This window comes from Phyllobates terribilis, unplaced genomic scaffold (assembly GCF_046119375.1).
Source record: "Phyllobates terribilis strain yellow unplaced genomic scaffold, ASM4611937v1 Scaffold_3__8_contigs__length_932513732, whole genome shotgun sequence".
NCBI classification, from domain to species: domain Eukaryota; kingdom Metazoa; phylum Chordata; class Amphibia; order Anura; family Dendrobatidae; genus Phyllobates; species Phyllobates terribilis.
Window position 1 is genome coordinate 730,153,999 of NW_027362763.1, and position 14,645 is coordinate 730,168,643.

The 14,645-nt window shown below is 45.4% G+C and overlaps 1 protein-coding gene across 1 annotated transcript in view; it reads right to left on the bottom strand.

Annotated features, from left to right (window-relative positions):
* The window catches only part of LHCGR (luteinizing hormone/choriogonadotropin receptor), a 364,204-nt gene that overhangs the window by 78,745 nt on the left and 270,814 nt on the right, over window positions 1-14,645 (bottom strand). Inside the window, exon 6 of the mRNA XM_073672096.1 lies at window positions 7,357-7,434. Within this exon, the coding sequence (XP_073528197.1) occupies window positions 7,357-7,434 (78 nt within the window). The remainder of the gene's footprint in view (window positions 1-7,356; window positions 7,435-14,645) is intronic.

Here is a 14,645-nt window from a genome sequence, read left to right on the forward strand (position 1 = left end):
ACGAGTTGTATTTTTGAATGACGTCATTCATTTTACCATGTGATGCACTGGAAAGTGGGAAAAATATTTCAAGTGCGTTGAATTTTTTTTTTATTTACAATATTTACTTAATGGTAAATCTGACCTGGCAATATGATTCTCCAGGTCTGTACAATTATGCAGATACCAAACATGCATAGCTTTTTTTAAAATTTATCGTTAGTCGTAAAAAATTTTTTGGGAAATTTGTAAAAAAAACCAACAAAACAAAAACTTTGCTTGTGTCATCATTTTCCAAGACCCGTAACGCTTTACATTTTCGGGATATATTGCTGCGTGAGGGTTTATTTTTTGCACCTTGAGCAGACATTTTTACTGATTTTGGAGTAGATGCAATGTTTTGATCACCTTTTATTGCAATGTTGTGCATGCCAAAAAAACTTAATTTTGGCATTTTGATGATTTTTCTTCTCATTACGCTGTTTACCAATCGTATTAAACTTACTTTATATTTTAATAGATCAGACTTTTACACAGCGATACCAAATATGTGTATTTTTTTTAATTATTTTGTTTTTAATGGGGCAAAAGGGGGTGATTTGAACTTGTGATTTTTTTAATATTTTTAAAAATTTAGTGAGTCCTAACATTTCCTGCCTAAAAGGAGCTGCGTCTCTTAGTGAGTCCTAACATTTCCTGCCTAAAAGGAGTGGAACCGAGCGCCAACCACAACCACGGCGGCAATGCATCAGCATGGCGGGCGCCCTGGTGCCTCACAGCACCCATGCTGCAAGACTGAGTCTCCATGACTCCAGGCCACGCCACCCCACAAGCACAAAACCACAGCAACAATGGCAGACACACTGCACCAACACCTCATGAAAGGAGCATTTCTACTCACCGTCCTCAAGCTCTCTCACTACGAGGTTTACCGTGACGTGGTAGTGAGCTTCATACAGTCTGATCAGAATGTTAAACTAAGGACCTCATGTTCAGTTATATACAGTCATGGCCAAAAGTATTGAGAATGAGACAAATAGTAATTTTTCCAAAGTTTACTGCTTCATTTTTTGTAATGGCAATTTGCATATACTCCTGAATGTCAAAGAGTGATCAGCTTAACAGCAATTACTGTACTTGCAAAGTCAATATTTGCCCAGAAAATTAACTTTAACCCCCAAAACACATTTCAACATCATTGCAGTCCTGCCTTAAAAGGAGCAGCTAACATCGTTTTAGTGATTGATCCATTAACACAGGTGTGGGTGTTGATGAGGACAGGGCTGGCGATCAATCAGTCATGATTAAGTAAGAATGACATCACTGGACACTTTAAAAGGAGTCTGGTTCTTGGTATCATTGTTTCTCTTCAGTTAGCCATGGTTATCTCTAAAGAAACACGTGCAGCCATCATTGCACTGCACAAAAATGGCCTAACAGGGAAGAGTATCGCAGCTACAAAGATTGCACCTCAGTCAACAATCTATCGCATCATCAAGAACTTCAAGGAGAGAGCTTCCATTGTTGTCAAAAAGGCTCCAGGGCGCCCAAGAAAGACCAGCAAGCGCCAGGACCGTATCTTAAAACTGTTTCAGCTGCGGGATCGGACTACCAGCAGTGCCGAGCTCGCTCAGGAATGGCAGCAGGCTGGTGTGAGTGCTTCTGCACGCACTGTGAGGCGGAGACTCTTTGAGCAAGGGCTGGTTTCAAGGAGGGCAGCAAAGAAGCCACTTCTCTCCAGAAAAAACATCAGGGACCGACTGATATTCTGCAAAAGGTACAGGGAGTGGACTGCTGAGGACTGGGGCAAAGTCATTTTCTCTGATGAATCCCCTTTTCGATTGTTTGGGACATCTGGAAAACAGCTTATTCGGAAAAGAAGAGGTGAGCGCTACCACCAGTCTTGTCTCATGCCAACTGTAAAGCATCCTGAAACCATTCATGTGTGGGGTTGCTTCTCAGCCAAGGGAATCGGCTCACTCACAGTCTTGCCTAAAAACACAGCCATGAATAAAGAATGGTACCAGAATGTCCTCCAAGAGCAACTTCTCCCAACCGTCCAAGAGCAGTTTGGCGCCCAACAATTCCTTTTCCAGCATGATGGAGCACCTTTCCATAAAGCAAAGGTGATAACTAAATGGCTCATGGAACAAAACATAGAGATTTTGGGTCCATGGCCAGGAAACTCCCCAGATCTTAATCCCATTGAGAACTTGTGGTCAATCATCAAGAGACGGGTGGACAAACCAAAACCAACAAATTCTGGCAAAATGCAAGCATTGATTATGCAAGAATGGACTGCTATCAGTCAGGATTTGGTCCAAAAGTTGATTGAGAGCATGCCAGGGAGAATTACAGAGGTCTTGAAGAAGAAGGGGCAACACTGCAAATATTGACTCGCTGCATTAACTCATTCTAACTGTCAATATAACCTATTGGTACTCATAATATGATTGCAATTATATTTCTGTATGTGATATAAACATCAGACAAACACTAATAAAAACCAGAGGCCAGCAGATCATGTGAAAATATCATTTTGGTGTCATTCTCAAAACTTTTGGCCATGACTGTACACTACCATTCAAAAGTTTGGGGTCACCCAGACAATTTTGTGTTTTCCATGAAAACTCATACTTTATCAAATGCGTTGCAAAATGATTAGAAAATATAGTCCAGACATTGCAAGATTATGATTTTTATTAGAAAGAATAATTTTCTCCTTCAAACTTTGCTTTCGTCAAAGAATGCTCCCTTTGCAGCAATTACAGCATTGCAGACCCTTGGCATTCTAGCTGTTAATTTGCTGAGGTAATCTTGAGAAATTTCCCCCCATGCTTCCTGAAGCCCCTCCCACAAGTTGGATTGGCTTGATGGGCACTTTTTGCGTACCATACGGTCAAGCTGCTCCCCCAACGGCTCAATGGGGTTGAGATCTGGTTGACTGCGCTGGCCACTCCATTACAGATAGAATACCAGCTGCCTGCTTCTTCCCTAAATAGTCCATGCATAATTTGGAGGTGTGCTTTGGGTCATTGTCCTGTTGTAGGATGAAATTGGCTCCAATCAAGCGCTGTCCACAGGGTATGACATGGCGTTGCAAAATGGAGTGATAGCCTTCCTTATTCAAAATCCCATTTACCTTGTACAAATCTTCCACTTTACCGGCACCAAAGCAACCCCAGACCATCACATTACCTCCACCATGCTTGACAGATGGCGTCAGGCACTCTTCCAGCATCTTTTCAGTTGTTCTGCGTCTCATAAATGTTCTTCTGTGTGATCTAAACACCTCAAACTTTGATTCTTCTGTCCCTAAAACTTTTTTCCAATCTTCCTCTGTCCAATGTCTGTGTTCTTTTGCCCATATTAATCCTTTCCTTTTATTAACCAGTCTCAGATATGGATTTTTCTTTGCCACTTTGCCCTGAAAGTCAGCATCCCGAAGTAGCGTCGTCACTGTAGATGTTGACACTGGCGTTTTGCGTGTACTATTTAATGAAGCTGTCAGTTGAAGAGCTGTGAGGCGTCGATTTCTCAAACTAGAGACTCTAATGTACTTGTCTTGTTGCTCAGTTGTGCAGCGGGGCCTCCCACTTCTCTTTCTACTCTGGTTAGAGCCTGTTTGTGCTCTCCTCTGAAGGGAGTAGTACACACCGTTGTAGGAAATCTTCAGTTTCTTGGCAATTTCTCGCATGGAATAGCCTTCATTTCTAAAAACAAGAATAAACTGTCGAGTTTCACATGAAAGTTCTCTTTTTCTGGCCATTTTGAGAGTTTCATAGAACAAACAAATGTAATGCTCCAGATTCTCAACTAGCGCAAAGGAAGGTCAATTTTATAGCTTCTCAAATCAGCCAAACCGTTTTCAGCTGGGCTAACATACTTGTGCAAGGGTTTTCTAGGGTTTTCTAAACATCCATTAGCCTTCTTACGCAGTTAGCAAACACAATGTACCATTAAAAAACTGGAGTGGTGTTGTTGGAAATGGGCCTCTATACACCTATGTAGATATTGCAATAAAAACAAGACGTTTTGCAGCTAGAATAGTCATTTATCACATTAACAATGTATAGAGTGTATTTCTGATTCATTTAATGTTGGCTTCATTGAAAAAAAATGTGCTTTTTTTTCAAAAATAATGACATTTCTAAATGACCCCAAACTTTTGAACAGTAGTGTATATTTTTGCTGAGAGGCATTAGACCAAATGTATGATTTTTTGGAAGTGCGGTCCATGCTCCGTTTTTTGTATTAAATAATGTATAAAAACTCCCTTCCCGATAATTTGGGGCCAGACAATCGCCAGATATCCCAATACTGTATCGCTGAATCTGGTCACCTGCACGTGCTGGTGTAATTTCCCTGCCTCTGTTTAGCATTAACTGTGTGAGTGTTCTCAATTGTCCATCACCTTACAATCACGTTACGGCCACGGGTACGTCGATGGGCAGGTGGAATGACGTGCCCAACTGCGGATGTGTGTTAAATTCCACTGTCAATCTCTGACCCGCAGCTGTTAAAAGCACATGATGGCTGATTAAATCAGCCATCATTTGCTCAGAAAGATACTGCTTGTCATGTGAACTTGCATCAAAGACAGGGACACAACATATGACGTAAATGTACATCATATGTCGTGAAGAATTGCAATGTATCTATAAAAATTGGATGCTACACTGCGGCTCCATATGGAATTCAATTTTTTTACACCCCCAAAAACCTGAATGGGTGAGTCTCATAAAACACACGAAAAAAACAAGTGAATGCCCCGATTTTTTTCACACGAAGATTCAGTCAGTGAAAAAAAATGCTTTTTCAAGGACATCATTCAGTCTAATAATACACTCGTGTGAACCTATGATTTGTTTTTGTATTTTAGTGGTTAAGTGGCTTTAAGTGGTTAATTTTAGTAGAGCTGTATGAAGGCTTTTTGACATCTTTATTGATACAATTTTTAAATAAATACAACATTTGAATCACTTTTTATTGCATTTTTAGGGGATTGTGTGGTGACCAAAAAAATGGCAATTCTATCGTTTCGATTTGTTTTTTTCTTTATGGCATTGCATCATGTAAATAATAATATTTTTATAAATTGGACTTTTATAGACTAGACTATATTAAATGTGTGTATTTATTTAATTTATTTTTAAACTTGGAAAAGGGAGGCGGTTTAAACAATTCTATATTTTTTCAAATTTTTCTTACATTTTTTAAAAATTTCTTTTAGTCCTACTAGGGGACTTGAACCTGCGAACATTTGACCACTTGTTCTATATAATGAAGCTGGGCCATTGACGAGGGTCTTCATCAGACCCCAAGCTGCCATGGCAAACCATTGCCTTCCTACAGTCTCATTGAAGGAGAGGCGATGGGTACTGGAACTACTGCTTCACATACTTATGCCTCTTAAATGGCGATATTATCATCCTGTTTCATGAAGACAACCCTGTTTTAACTGGAAGCCGGCTAGATGGAAATTACAGGGGTGAGCCGCATCTGGCCATATAGTACATGTGGTATCCACTTAGCATACCCTGGTAGCTTTCATTTAGGGGCTAACTCTAGTATTTTGGTTTATTAAGGTTGGGCCCAAGTGTTGGGTGGGGGGATGTCACTCTTCTATGACGCTCATGTAACCTCCTATGCATCTTAAATATGTACAGAATATATGAGCCATTAGCAGAGTGCAGGAATGTCACTGGGAATAGGAATCCCCCTCCTAGGATGTTCTTTGCGATTTGGCCAATCTACTATATAATTGTCTTATCCCGTCTGTCTGTCTGTCTGTCTGTCTGTCTGTCCTGGAAATCCCGTGTCGCTCATTGGTCCGGCAGCGGCCAATCAGCGCCGCGGGATTTCTGAAAAAGATGGCGGCCATTAGCGGCTCATCTGGCGGACGGAAGTCAGCGGCGATGCAGCCGGGAGATGAGCGGCGCTAGCAGCACAACTACCCCGACCGGCGCCGCTGACCTCCATGCGGCTAACGTCGGAAGATCAGCGGCTTGGCCCGCTGATCTCCCGACAGCAAGTGTGAACGGAGGACCGGGGAGCGGCGCCGCCGGTCCGGATGCTTCTGCCGCGAGTAGCCGCTCATCTCCCGGCTTCTCGCAGCAGAAGGAGCCGCACAGGCAGCGCCGCTCCCCGGTCCTCGCTAATACGGAGCCGCACAAGCAGCGCCGCTCCCGGGCCCACACTCATACGACGCTGATTGGTCGCGGTGGCCGGCCGCGACCAATCAGCGAGATGGGCGGCAAATTTAAACGCCCTCTGCTGATTGGTCGCGGTGGCCGGCCGACCGCGACCAATCAGCGAGATGGGCGGCAAATTTAAACGCCGCTCTGCTAATTGGTCTCGGCCGGCTACCGCAACCAATCAGCGAGATGGGCGGCAAATTTAAATGCCGCTGTGCTGATTGGTCGCGGCCGGCCACCGCGACCAATCAGCGAGATGGGCGACAAATTTAAACGCTGCTCTGCTCATTGGTCGCGGTGGCCGGCTACCGCGACCAATCAGCGAGATGGGCGGCAAATTTAAACGCCGCTCTGCTAATTGGTCTCGGCCGGCTACCGCGACCATTCAGCGAGATGGGCGGCAAATTTAAACGCCGCTCTGCTGATTGGTCGCAGCCGGCCACCGCGACCAATCAGCGAGATGGGCGGCAAATTTAAACGCTGCTCTGCTCATTGGTCGCGGTGGCCGGCCGCGACCAATCAGCGAGATGGGCGGCACATTTAAACGCCGCTCTGCTGATTGGTCGCGGTGGCCGGCCGCGACCAATCAGCGAGATTGGCGCTAAATTTAAACCGCTGTGCTGACTGGTCGCGGACGGCAGACGCGACCAATCAGCGATTTTGGCGCCAAATGTAAACTCCGCTCTGCTGATTGGTCGCGGTGGCCGGCCGCGACCAATTAGCAATTTTGGTGCCAAATTTAAACACCGCTCTTCTGATTGGTCGCGACCGCCGGCCGCAACCAATCAGCATTATTGCCGCCAGATTTAAACCCTGCTCTGCTGATTGGTCGCGTTCGCTGGCCGCGACCAATCAGCATTATTGGCGCCAAATTTAAAGCCTGCTCTGCTGATTAGTCGCGACCGCCGGCCGTGACCAATCTGCGATATAGGCGCCAAATTTTAACACTGCTTTGCTAATTGGTCGCGGTTGCCGGCCTCGACCAATCAGCGATTTTGGCGCCAAATTTAAATACCGCTCTGCTGATTGCGCCCGGTCGGCCGCATACCTATTCTAGAATACCCGATGCGTTAGAATCGGGCCACCATCTAGTGACTGTATAATTAGAGACTAATGCAATTCCCCAATATTTCGATTCAGTTACCAAACCACATAAAAAGCAAAGATTTGTGATACTTACAGTGTCAAGGGCTCATTGTTCATGTCTTGGAAAGCATTCGCTGGTATTGCAGTTATATGCAGATTGTCATAGATCTCCCTGGGAGAAAAGAAACATGTAAAAGTGACTTCAGAAAATAGAGTAAATAATGGAAAGTGGCAAAAAGGGGGATTATAAAACTCAGCCTAGTCTTTTTTCCCCTAAAAATGTTGTTATTGTTATCCATAGGCTGTCTTTGGTATTGCACGAGATCCCCGATTTTTGTGAATGGGACCAGATAATCCAAGAGCGCTACTATTTATAGGAAAACAAATTTTTCTTCCCCAAAATCCCATAAATATGTATGTAATGGGTAACATTTCTCCTTGTGGAGAGTGACATGTTAAGCATGTCATGGTGAGGAGACTTTTAATGCCGCACTGCTCCTCTGGGAAATATGCAAATTGTCTCTTCAGAGAGGAAGAGGACTAGAACTCTGATGCCACCTACAGGAAGTAGGCCACACTTTGCACTGACGAGGGGCAGTACCCCAAAACACAGTGTCTGCAAATTGAGTTTCTGGTTCTGGCTTTTATCCTAAGTCATGTGATAAGGCTCGATAAAGGGTCACTATTGACTTTTAGGATTGTTACTTCCTGTAGGTGGCACCAGAGCTCTAGTCCTGTTCCTCTCTGAAGAGATAATTTGCATAAATATGTATGTCTAGTCATGTAGGCTGAGTAGGTCCAGCATGAAATACAGTACCACGGGTCTTTTGCATTTCTGTTGTCACTTCATTATAGCAATTAGCAGGGGTAGGGTGACAATTATGGACCCCCACCTACAACACATTGATGCAATATTATAGTAATAGACCGCTAAGATCTATACTGACATGGAAGCATCTTGGGCTAGGGGGAGTTTTAATGGAGCAATGGTCTGACTTGCACACTGCTGGTCCATCCAAAGTCTAGGGGCTGGGTCATATCTGATTTCCTGCCGCAGTGAACGTTGATCGACAAATGAAGAAGACAATTGGCACTCATTAACAGGGGGGTAATGCAAACTGCATGGGAACGAAGGAACAGTACTGTGATTATTTGGCCCCCATACAGTTTTCTTGTAGCTCGGCAGCACATCCTATTTACACTCAGAGATATGCTGCTGCTGATTTTTAGGCAGCATAAAAGATGAGATCATTGGCCAAGTTTACAAGGATGAATGATTGGGCATAGACTTTCTTAGGTATCATGCACATGGCCGTATTTTCGCTCCAAGTGCGGACCAATGATATTCTACTTGGCTGTGCACACGTCAGATTTTTTCCTTGGACCAAGGAAAAAAAAATCGCTGCATACTCGACTTTGATCCGATATTCACATCGCACTCAGCCATGCAAGTCAATGAGTGTGTGGAAAACATCAGACTGCACTCAGATGTCGTCTGAGCGCAGTCCGATTTCCATGGACTGACAGAATGGAGAAGACGGATAATTATTTTTCTCCATCTTCTCCTCATCTGAGAGAATATGATCACACTATGCTCATCAGATCAGAGTCTGTTCAGCGTGTAATTAGCATAATCGACCTGGTTCTCTCGGATGAGAAAATACACGGTCATCTGCACGTAGCCTTACAAATATTCTCTCTACTTCTTATTAGCCCATATAATAGGGCCTTAAATCAGGCACCATAAAGACCCCGGTGTTTGGATCCCCATCGAAATAAGTCCTCATTCAGATGTCCGATTTTTATTTTTATTTTGTATATAAAAATAAACGAACCGTTTTTCATCAGTGTGCTGGATCTGATTTTCATTCTTTTCTGGTCCATGTAAATAAATTACTATCATTGCAGCATCCATTTTTCTTGTATTCAAGTAAAAAATTCAAGCTTCTCCTACCCATTAAACACTAAAAATCAGATTGTACTCAGATGGATAACGCACGGATAACATGCATGTTCTGTAAAAAAAATGTATGGACTCATTTATTTGAATAAGCGAGATTGATCCTTGACTTGGATCAAAAATGGACATGTTTTTATTTTTTTGTGCTGTCACTCGGTCCGTGAAAAACAACAGACATGTGAACAGACCCATAGACTAAAATGGAAGGCTGAATGAGTTCTAACATTTATCACTTATTTTGCAGATAGTTGATAAATGATTTAGGGTGGAATACTCCAGTAGCCAGAAGCCAAGAACTCATCCAGGATTTTATCTTCACTACCATTTGGGCTTGAAAAAAATCTAATTTTTCAACTGTATTACAACCACAAAACCTTAACTGAGCATGATTCAACTTAGTCAAAGTTAGACCAGAATATATCACTCCCTCGGTACACATCAGATGATAAAATACACCGCAAATCCACTTTTGGATTTTACTAGTGATGAGCGAATGTGCTTGCCACTACTCGGTACTCGCCCGAGCATCATGGTGCTCGACAAGCTCGGCGAGTATTTCCGGGTTGCTTGGGCGGGAATTCGGGTCCCCTCCCGGCATGTTTGGCGCGCTTTAGAGAGCCAATGAACATGCAGGGATTGCCTGCCATGCACTGTAATGCCGTAGCCATGTTGGTTGTGGGCATTACAGTGATTGGCTGGCCTTACAGCGTCATCAGGTCTATATCAGATGTGGCGCCGCCATGCTCGTCACAGTCACTCCGGATCAGACAGTGTAGGGTGAGGTGCTGCTGCTGTGTCAGGGAGAGATTTGATCGTGTATTAGGTAGTGTAGGGAGAAAACCCGTACATTACACATATCCATCTTAACAAACAGTCCTTCTGAGGACTAATCCATCTGCAGAGATATCAGGCAGGCAGTGTATATAGGCAGGCAGTGTATATAACAGACTGCAGTGCACATAGCACTCCAGTCCAGTTCTGTAGGCTGCTGCTGTTAGATATTTCTGGAAATAGGCCCAGGTCTCCGGGGCCAGGAATAATTTTTTTTGCATCTTAATCCTCATTATTTGCTTAAAAAGCAATCCATAGAACACGGTTTTTCTGCGCCATTTGCTTGTTGGCACTGCAGAATACAGCCACGTCCTTTCCATATTACAGTGCTAAAAATCCATCTATTTAAAACTGTGTTTTCTCCGTCACACGGATCACATATAGGTTTTCAGAAAATACTGCCATTTCTGGCCTCCATTAAATTTTTTTTCAGTGTGTCAGCAAAGTTTTTGACTGGTTTGCTGTTCAAAACAGTTACCTACAAGCCAGGTATTTAAAACTGTGTTTTCTCCGTTACATGGATCACATATACGTTTTCAGAAAATACTGCCATTTCTGGGCTTCATTAAAAAAAAATTTCAGTGTGTCAGCAAAGTTTTTGACACTGGTTTGCTGTTCCAAACAGTTACCTACAGGTCAAGTATTTAAAAGTGTGTTTTCTCCATCACACGGATTACATATATACGTTTTCAGAAAATACCGCCATTTCTGGCCTCCATTAAAAAAAATTTTCAGTGTGTCAGTGAAGCAATTGACACCAGATTGCTGTTCAAAATAGTTACCTATCGGCCAGGTATTCAAAACTGTGTTTTCTCCGTCACACGGATCACATATACGTTGTCAGAAAATACTGCTATTTCTGGCCTCCATTAAAAATTTCTTTCAGTGTGTCAGTGAAGCAATTCAGAGCAGTTTGCTGTTCAAACTACTTACCTACAGGCCAGGTATTTAAAACTCTGTTTTCTCCGTCACACGGATCACATATAAATTCGCTCAAAACTCAGTCATTTGTAGTGAGCGTGGAAGATACTGTCCTCCATTTAAAATGGGCAAGGCACGTGGCAAGAGATGGGGAACTGGACGTGATGGTAATGGTGCATGCAGAGGCCGAGGACAAGGCCGAGGGCAAGCCGAAATTGTGCCACAACAAACACCTACATCTTCTCGCCTGACCTTCCTGTCCCAATTTCTAGGGGACCGCAGCACACCACTATTGAACCCAGAGCAGTGTCAAAAGGTTGTTGGTTGGATAGCGGATAATGCTTCCAGTCACTTAGCCACCACCACCACCCTGTCTTCCACACGGTCAAGTCTCAGTAGCCGTGAGTCTGGACCGCATATTCCTCACCCTGATCCTCCTTCCTCCCACCATGCTGAGTACCCAGTGACAACTGATCCCACACTTGGACACTATGAAGAGCTGTTCACTTTTCCATTTATAGATTCGGGCCTCTCGCCCGGTCCACTTGAAGCGGGGCAAGAGGAGATCGCGTGTAGCGATGCCCAAATATTTGAGCAGCCACGGTCACACGAAGGCGACAGTGGGAAAGTGTCACAAGAGGTGGACGATGATGAGACACAATTGCCAGAAAGTCAGGAGGAGGACCAGTGGAAGACGAGGTGGTGGATGATATAGTAACTGACCCAACCTGGCAGGAGGACATGCAGAGCGAGGACAGCAGCACACAGGGGGAGGGAGGCAGAGCACCCCAACAGGCAGGAAGAAGTAGTGTGGTTGCCGCAGACAGAAGGCAGGCAACCGTTCCCCCGTAACACCAACAAGAAGGAAGTTGCCAGTACAACTGTTAGGTCTTCCCGAGTCTGGCTGTTTCTTAAAGACGCTGATGATAACCCCAAAAAGGCCATTTGCAACACCTGCCAGGCCACCATCAGCAGGGGTGGCAAAACGACCAGCCTGACTATCACCAGCATGATCAGGCACATGGCAGCAAAGCACCCAACTTTGTGGGCCGAACCCCAGGGTCCAGGAACAGTGTCTGCGGGTGGCACCATTGCTTCTTCCGCTGCATGCAAGCCAATACCCTGTCCATGGTGCATGCGAAGATGCCTCCTGCCCTGCACCTGTCATTGCACACTCTCAAGTAGCAGCATCAGGAAGCACGTCCATGTCCTTGTCCCAGCGCAGCGTTCAGTTGTCCATACCCCAGTCCTTGGAACTTAAGCGCAAATATGCAGCCAACGCCCCACAGGCCACACTACTAAATTCTCACATTTCACGACTGATTGCGCTCGAAATGTTGCCTTTTAGGCTCGTGGAGACGGAAGCATTCCGCAACCTGATGGCGGCGGCCGTCCCTCGGTACTTGGTCCCCAGCCGCCACTATTTCTCCCGGTGTGCCGTCCCCGCATTACACAAGCACGTGTCCCAAAACATTAGCCGTGCTCTCAACAGCGCAGTTACCGGTAAAGTCCACCTAACCACGGACACGTGGACAAGTGCTTGTGGGCAGGGACAGTACATCTCGCTGACGGCACACTGGTTTAACATAGTGGAAGCCGGGACCCAGTCGGACCTTGGGACGGAACACGTCCTCCCGACGCCAAGGATTGTGGGCCCTAGGTCAATCAGGGTTGCCCCCATGGTCTACAGCTCCTGCACCTCATCCTTCTCAGCCTCCTCCTCCTCTTCAGCCTCCATCTCCGAAATGACCACATCAGTCACAAGCTGGAAGCACTGCAGCACTGCCTCGGCCAAGCGGCAACAGGCTGTGCTGAAGCTAATATGCTTAGTTGAAAAACCACACAATGCTGAAGAGTTGTGGATAGCTCTGAAAGAGCAGGCAGATCTGTGGTTCACACCGCTGAACCTACAGCCAAGCATGGTCATGTGTGACAATGGCCGGAACCTGGTGGCGGCTCTGAGGCGAGGCGAGCTCACACACGTACCATGCCTGGCCCATGTGCTTAACCTCGTGGTTCAGCGGTTTCTCAAATCCTACCCAGAGCTGCCGGATCTGCTTGTTAAAGTACGCCGCCTGTGTGCCCATTTTAGACAGTCAGCTACAGCTTCCGCTGCCCTTGCAGTGTGTCAGCAGCGTTTGCAGCTTTCGGCTCACAGACTGGTGTGTGATGTCCCCACGCATTGGAACTCTACACTGCAGATGTTGGGAAGGATTTGTGAGCATAAGAGGGCAGTTGTTGAGTACCAGCATCAGTATTCAGTTCAGACTCCACACATAAGACCTCAGGAGTGGACATGGATGTCAGACATATGTACCATCCTCCAAAACTTTGAGGACTCCACCAAGATGGTGAGCGGCGATGACGCCATAATTGGCGTCACCATCCCTCTTCTCTGTCTTCTGAAATGCTCTCTGCTCACAATCAAAGAGGATGCATTGCAGGCGGAGCACGATGAGATGGAGCAAGGAACCATACAGGGTGATTACACACAGCCAAGCCTCATCTCATCCCAACATGGATTGGGTGACAATGAGGAAGAGGAGGAGGAGGAAGGACAGGAGCTAGTTTCATGCACTATAGACGGTACTACCTGCACAGCTGTCATACCGTCTGTTTAACGTGGATGGCCAGAGGACAGAGAAGAGGAGGAGGAGGAGAGCATGGTCAGTCATCCTCTTGGTGAGGACATGGAAGTCTTGCCTGTTAGTAGTCTGGCACGCATGGCCGAGTTTATGTTACGCTGCCTTTCCCATGACCCTCGCGTTCTCAAAATTTTGGGTGACAGTCATTACTGGTTGGTGACACTTCTAGACCCACGCTACAAGGAGAACTTTATATCTCTTATTCCTGAGGTGGACAGGTCTACAAAAATGGGGCTGTACCAGAAGGCCCTTGTTGTGGAACTATTAAAAAAATTCCCATCTGAAAACGCTGGCGGCAGAGGACACACTTCGTTGGACAACCAAGGAGTACAGGCGAGAGAGACACAACTTTAATCCAGCAGAGGCAGGGGAACACTGTCAAAGTTCTGGGAGAGTTTTCTCAGACCCTCTCACAAGGAGTGCAAAGTTTGGGAAGATGCTGAGGGAGTACCTTGCTGACCGTACCAACGTCCTCCGTGAGTCAGCTGTGCCTTATAATTATTGGGTATCCAAGCTGGATACGTGGAATGAACTGGCTCTCTATGTCTTGGAGGTCCTGGCCTGCCCTGCCACCAGCGTTTTATCAGAGCGGGTTTTTAGTGCCGCTGGTGGAATTATGACAGATAAGTGCATCCGCCTGTCAACTGAAAATGCTGACAAGCTGACTCTTATAAAAATGAAGAAGGGCTGGATTGGGCCAGACTTCTCAACACCACCGAATGATAGCAGCGTAACATAAACTCCAATCCAGTGTCTTTTCTTGGGAGGTTCATTCCCATGCACCTTTTCACACCCACACATGGGTATACGCTTCCTGATTTTGGCTATTTGCTCTTGTCCTCCTCCTTCTCCTCATCCTCCATCACCATATCACCAGGGTGACCGTGGTCTGTGATGCAACACCCACCTAATTTTTGTAAAGGGTGCTTATGATGCCCGTAAAAAATTTTTTTTATACAGTATGTTCATGTATACCCCCCAGGGGTAAATGTTTGTCAGCCCATACACTTAGTGCATGGGCATTAC